The sequence below is a fragment of the Juglans regia genome, chromosome 6 (genome assembly GCF_001411555.2).
Source record: "Juglans regia cultivar Chandler chromosome 6, Walnut 2.0, whole genome shotgun sequence".
Taxonomy (NCBI): Eukaryota; Viridiplantae; Streptophyta; class Magnoliopsida; order Fagales; family Juglandaceae; genus Juglans; species Juglans regia.
Window position 1 is genome coordinate 20,191,294 of NC_049906.1, and position 6,183 is coordinate 20,197,476.

The 6,183-nt window shown below is 37.6% G+C and overlaps 1 protein-coding gene across 1 annotated transcript; it reads right to left on the reverse strand.

The window, feature by feature from the left end:
• Window positions 1–1,418: 1,418 nt before the first annotated feature.
• LOC108994285 (3-ketoacyl-CoA synthase 10) lies at window positions 1,419–5,936 on the reverse strand. Its single transcript, XM_018969422.2, has 3 exons — window positions 5,246–5,936; window positions 4,334–4,962; window positions 1,419–2,400 (listed from the first exon to the last, which is right to left on the reverse strand). Exons 1-3 carry the CDS (start codon window positions 5,654–5,656, stop codon window positions 1,821–1,823), a joined length of 1,620 nt encoding a protein of 539 aa, XP_018824967.1. The 5' UTR covers window positions 5,657–5,936; the 3' UTR covers window positions 1,419–1,820.
• Window positions 5,937–6,183: the final 247 nt, after the last annotated feature.

The window sequence follows — 6,183 nt, forward strand, 5'->3', positions numbered from 1 at the left end:
AGTTTAGATAAAAGGGATAAATAGACTAGTTTTTATTATTGTTGCTTTTGTAGTATGCACAGTTTAGATGAACTAAAACAGTGTGTTTTATTACTGTCTTTTATTATGTAGTGAACAATGGTCAGTTTAGCTAAAGTTCTGAGAGGTTGTTACTGAGTGGGTATTTGAGTAAGGAACGAAGTGTAGTGGGGTGCTTTTTGAGTATTTTGGAATTTAAAAGTTTGTAATGGAGGTGGGGTCCCTCGAAGAACCCGTAGCTATGAACCAGTGGCTCTTCTAAGCTTTTTATCATACACCTTCCATGCATTCTGTTTTCTTCTCCATACAGCACCCATTGCAATACCTTACATCCCTCATTACAACCAAACAACAAAGAATCAATTACTTATATTTCTCTGGAAGTAGTTTCATTCATTACAACCGTTGAGTAGAATCACAGAGCTTTACAAGGAGGTTCCTAACAGAAAGTGGGTTCCTGGCTGGGAGCTTCGCGTGGGCGTGGTCTGGAAGAAAAGAAAAGAAATTACGAGAATGAAAGGGACGTGTTGCCTTGGCATCTACACGATTCACGGTATTTTCCCGTGGAGTGGAACACGAAAGAGTGGGTGTGGTTTTGAAAAAGGGGTTGGCGGCGTGTGTTTTAGAGAAAAGGAAAAGAAATCACGTCGAGGGAGTGCTGGGGTATTTTTCATTACGAACTTTATTTCGGAGTTTTTTTTTTTTTTTTTTGGCTATATTCTCTGAGTAGAACGGGGGGATTTTCTTCTTCCTTGAATTATTATTGTTGAATAGCAATATTTTTTAGAGTATTTATGTTTGTTTTTCCATTGAGAATAGAAGGCTAGTTTTATAACCTAAGCTAATGGAATAGCTTGAATTGATTTTGATTTCTTGCAATGGAAATCTTCTTTGCATTTATTCATTTTCATTTATTGCATTGTGGATGGATTTATTTTAAAAGTGGCTTGAATCTCTTACTCAAGATTTGTTGTTGACAAAGACACATCGGATGCTTAAAAGAATGCAAAGATTCAATGCTAATTTGAATTTTTATTTTCATTTATGAATTTCAGAAAATATGTTGAAGAACTTTGTAAATAAACTTTCAAACTCAAATCCTCTCATTATAAATTCCTTGGCTGGATTAATAATCGAGAAAACTAAAAAAGATTGAAATTGCAAGAATCATAACCAACTAAAGCTAGACCTGAAACGTAAGTGTTTGTTTCTTTGATTAAATCATAATTTTCTACTAAAAACTTTGTTCCCTTTCCTTTGTTCCAAAATTTCAGTTTTCACACTAGAAACACCATCTTAGAATGACACATCTCATCTACAAATCACAAACCCTTTTCTACCTTTGTAGATAATTCATTTTATATTTTCTTTTCAAAATTATTAAAAATACAAAAACAATGTTCATGACAATTTTCATTTATTCATATACCAGAATTTCATCTCACCAATACACACATTTAAAAACACGTCAATGTGCTTTAAATTTAATCTTCAACCGCTAGCAGCAGCCAGCCATCCACAATAGTAACAGGCCAGGTATGATGAAAAGACGAACCAAAATGAATTTATAACATTATAAATGGATATATATTACTATTGTTCTAACTAGTACTCCAAATTTCACAGAGAAAATGTCTTATGCGAGATTGCCAATAATATACCATTCCGATAAAGGAGCCCCCGCATAAAAAAAAAAGGAAGAAATACTGAAGTAATTATCCATCATTATCATTGATCCCCACTTAAGATAATCGCATCAAGCACGGACAAGGTGTCCCTCCCAAAGCCTCTTAATTAGAGCTCTACATAGAGAAAGGCACAGGGTACCTGTCAATGCAATCGAGCCAGGGATTCCTATTCGGCTTCTTAACACGGCGCATGGACCGCCAGACTACGCTGTTGCACTTGAAACCAGATCCGAATGCGAGTTGCCAAACACGGTCACCTCTCCTCACCCTCTCCTTAGCTTCTAAATATGCCAACTCGTACCATATGCTGCTGCTGGAGGTGTTGCCAAAGCGGTGCAATGTCATCATAGAGGCTTCCATGTTCTTCTCACTGAGCTCCAGGTTTCTCTGTAGCTCATTGAGCACATTCTTACTTGCCGCATGCACGCAGAAGTGCTCGAATGCCAGCTTATAGTCAGGAATATACGGCTTCTTGGATGGGGATGATGAAGGCTGCAAACCCGGCCCAGCGTTACCACCGAATAAATGCCTCCAAACCAAAGTCGCAAAGAAGAGGAGCTGCTCGGAGAAGGGTAGCACCAAAGGACCGAGCGTGGTGATGTTTGTTTTGAGAGCATCACCGCCTATTTCCATTAGGTCTTTGCTCACCCTTAGCCCTTTAAATCGTTGTTCATCTTCCTCCTGGTAAATGCTCCTGTCGCATTGCCATAAGAAATAAAATGTTATGGTTCTGTATACGTGACAATGAGCAGGCAGGCAGGTTGTCTTTTACAAAACGTTTGATTTCTACCCGTCATTGATTTTGAGTTATGAGTTGAATTTTTTATAAATAGTGAGTTGAATTGATAAAGTGAGTTTTGTAAGAGTCACTTAAGATAAGTTTAGATATGTTTAAATGTTAAAATGAGTTTAAATGTATTTATGAGAAGCTGAAAAAAGTTGTGGGTCTCATATGTAAAAATGTTTTAAGATGAGATGAGTTTAGGATGTCAAAATTATCTCTGACGATCTAAATTTATTTGTGAATAGTAGTGAGTTATGATGTTTAAGTGGGTTTTGTAAGTCTCATTGAGATGTATTTGGATGTATAAATAGGTTAAGATATGTTTTAACATTTTTCCTAAAATAGTGGATCACATGATTAATTTATTATTGTAATAATGTAATAATAATAAAAGTCCTATTAATAAACAGGTCAGTCCATGTTCCAAACGGAGCCTTAGGGCCCGTTTGGGTGCTAAGGCCCATTCATCTTAGATAGTTTTGTACTGACTGATATACTCTTCATTCAAACATACACAATTTATTTCATTTGAATTAACTTCACTCTTTTTCATCTTAACTAATCTTAACTAAGCATTGTTCATTAATGGGACTTTTATTATTATTACATTATTACAACAACAAACCAATCATAAAATCCACTATTTTAGTAAAAAAGTTAAAACGTATATCAATCTATTTTATACATTCAAACACATTTCAATAAGACATAACTCACTAAAATGTTGGTGGTAGAATTCAGGGTTTTAAGTGAGTGAGATAAATATATTAAATGTGTCCAATAATATTTATTGCTTATTTAGTACTATTAAAATATTTATAGGCTTAGGTTTTTTTTCTTTTTTTTAAGAGCATAGGCTAGGTATTAATTGATTATTAGTGGGTTTACAAGTCATGGACACGCAATGACATCAATTAATGGTCCAAATTCCGGACTCCACGGTATCGCTACCAAGGTTCAAAAGGGACAATGGGCTCGGCTTAAAGTTTGAGTGTCAACCCAACTACTACCGTTGAAAGCAGTGCATGAACATTTATCATTTATGGTCGGTCTTTATTTATTTGTTCTAGGAGTGATTAGTACAACCTCGCTACTGTTAATGATAAGAAACAACTACCACAAAGTAAATTGACGCCTAACAAGTTATGGCAATCCAAAAGAAAAAGAAAGGTACAGCTTGAACATGGCCTGTACATTTCCCAATTTCTATGATGTTTTAGTGGCTTTAATAAGCGGCAGAGTTTGGTAGTTTATTAATCACGAGTCCCTCCCTAAGGAAGCCAACCCATTTCATCAATAAGTTGTGGGTGTTTCATCAATACTCTCACTACTATTTTTTATTTTATTATTATTTTTTATCTATTTTTTTACTATTCATTACTTTTCGTCTACTTTTTATTACTATTCAATTATTTTATTATTACTTTTTCACTATTATTCACAAACATTCTCAACATTTCTCAACACTTCTCACTACCCAAACGTACCTGTCCAACTTAAATCAGTCAAAATGATCGAGCCACAGGTAAGCTCGGTTAGTATTTTCCCAAGGCTAGCTAGCACACCAGATTAAATCTAAGTGGGAGATAACTCCATTTAATTAGCATTTTCGTAGCGCTAACACCCTAGATTATAGCAAGTACAACTGAAAACCATATTGCGAATAATTACGACATAAATACATGAGAAAAACAAAAAAAACAAAGCAGACAAGATGTGTTCATCAATTTTCGTTTTCCTAGAGCTAGCACATCATACTATAGCACGTACCACAGATAAATTGTGAGGAAGAAATTAAGAGGAAAATAAAATATATTGAACAAAGCAAAATAAGCTAGCAAACCTGAAGCTGCGGTCATCGGCTCCTTTATGGGTGCGAACTATGTGCTCAAGGCGGTACTTGGCACGGTGGTAGTCACGGCGACGGTTGGAGAGGAGGACGGCGGAGCAACCCATGCGGAAGAAACAATTGGGTATGAGCATAGACCTGTCACGGCCCTGGTACCAGTTATAGCCCGCCATCTCAGTGCTCACAACCACAGCACAGTTGTTTGGGCTAGACTGAAGCATATCTCTCGCCAAGTCCACCGCGATGATCCCGGCACTGCACCCCATCCCACCAAGGTTGTAGCTCAATATGTTTCCCCTCATCTTGTAGTGGTTTATTATCATGGCCGACAGCGATGGGGTTGGGTTAAAGATGCTGCAGTTCACTACCAGGACACCTATATCCTTTGGACGCACCCTGGTTTTCTCGAACAGCTCGTCAAGGGCCCCAAACATCACGGCCGACGCCTCTGCTCGACCTTCTTTCATGGTTGCGCAGTTTTCCGTCGACATGATAACTGACTTTGGGATGTAGGTTTCGTCGCCTATGCCTGATGACTGTAAAATTCTCTTCTGGAATTCCAGGCTTGCGTCATCAAACTTGCCTGATTTTCGTGCGAGCTCAATGAACTGCTCCTTTGACACCTGCGGGCATAAAGTCAAGTTTCAATGTGATCTCTGTTACTTTTTTGGCAAGTTGTAGATTCAAATCTCGTAAAAAAATTTCTTTGTTCTTGTAGTATGATTCATATCAACGGTTAATTAGTAACTAAAGAGAATCCCAAATTGACCGTGAAAACAGGAAAAAATACAACTAGTATAAGCTAATGGGCACAAGTGAAATACATGCATCGTAGCGACGGGATAATTAACAAGTTTTTTTTTCTTTGCTATCCCAATTAATAATCAGAAATTAATTAGTACTGACCTTGAGATCCTCTTGAGGCTGATAACATGCAAAATCGACAAGGTAGATGGAGCGTGGACGGGACATGAAGTAAACCGAAAGTGTAAATACAAACACACCAAAGAAACCAAGCACAGTTGCAAGATCGTATCGTGCATCTTCCCAGAGATTCCTCCACAGCTCTTCTCTACTGAGACTCCCAACCTCTGCACTAAACACAAGCACCAGCACCGGTATGGTGGCCAAATATATGGCATGGTTTATGAGATAGTGGTAGCCCAATTTCACATACTTGAGATTAACGGACTGAAGGAAATCCGGCAGGCGTCGCCGGACCCTGACAGAAAAGGTTGGGGATCCGGCATTCGGACCGGAAGACTCAATCCCACGGTTGACAATCTCTGTGGATAGGAGATCTCGCTCACTGGCCATGGCGAAATGGTATTGTTATCTGTTTTGAATGGTGTGAGAAGGGAGACAAATGTATATATAGATATGATTAAGATGGGTGTTAGGTCGAGAATAGTAAATGCTACCACCAACTAGATGTGGATGCAGTTGAGAAGCCTTGAAATGCCTTGAATTCTTCATTGATTGAGAGTTGGTGTCTGAATACAAAGTTCAACGGCCAGGCCGCCATGGGAAGGATTGGAGCGTGGTGCGGAGGTGCCCTTTTCCTTTTTCTCGTAGTAATTAATTCATACACTTTTATTCGGTGGACATAAAGGCACGTCTCTCGTTTATGTTTAAAAAGTCAAAACCGGACAGTGGGAAGTTGAAGGTCACGTTGCTGGGAGCCACCAGCCGACCCCACTGTAGTTGTTGTAGTTTACCTACTCTTGTTATTCTATTTATTTATTTATTTATTTATTTATTTATTTATCAACACTTCAACTCTTACCATATTTTTTTTAATTTTTTAATAAATTTTTTTAATTTATTTTTTTTAAAATAATTTA

Bases quoted from the DNA above. Each gene is read 5' to 3' on its own strand.
- LOC108994285 (XM_018969422.2), bottom strand. From the start codon at position 5,656: ATGGCCAGTGAGCGAGATCTCCTATCCACAGAGATTGTCAACCGTGGG. The intron at 4,963-5,245 runs GTCAGTACTAAT...TTATGCCCGCAG, and splicing joins AGCCTCAAGAGGATCTCAAG to GTGTCAAAGGAGCAGTTCAT. The intron at 2,401-4,333 runs GTTTGCTAGCTT...GCAATGCGACAG, and splicing joins GCCGATGACCGCAGCTTCAG to GAGCATTTACCAGGAGGAAG.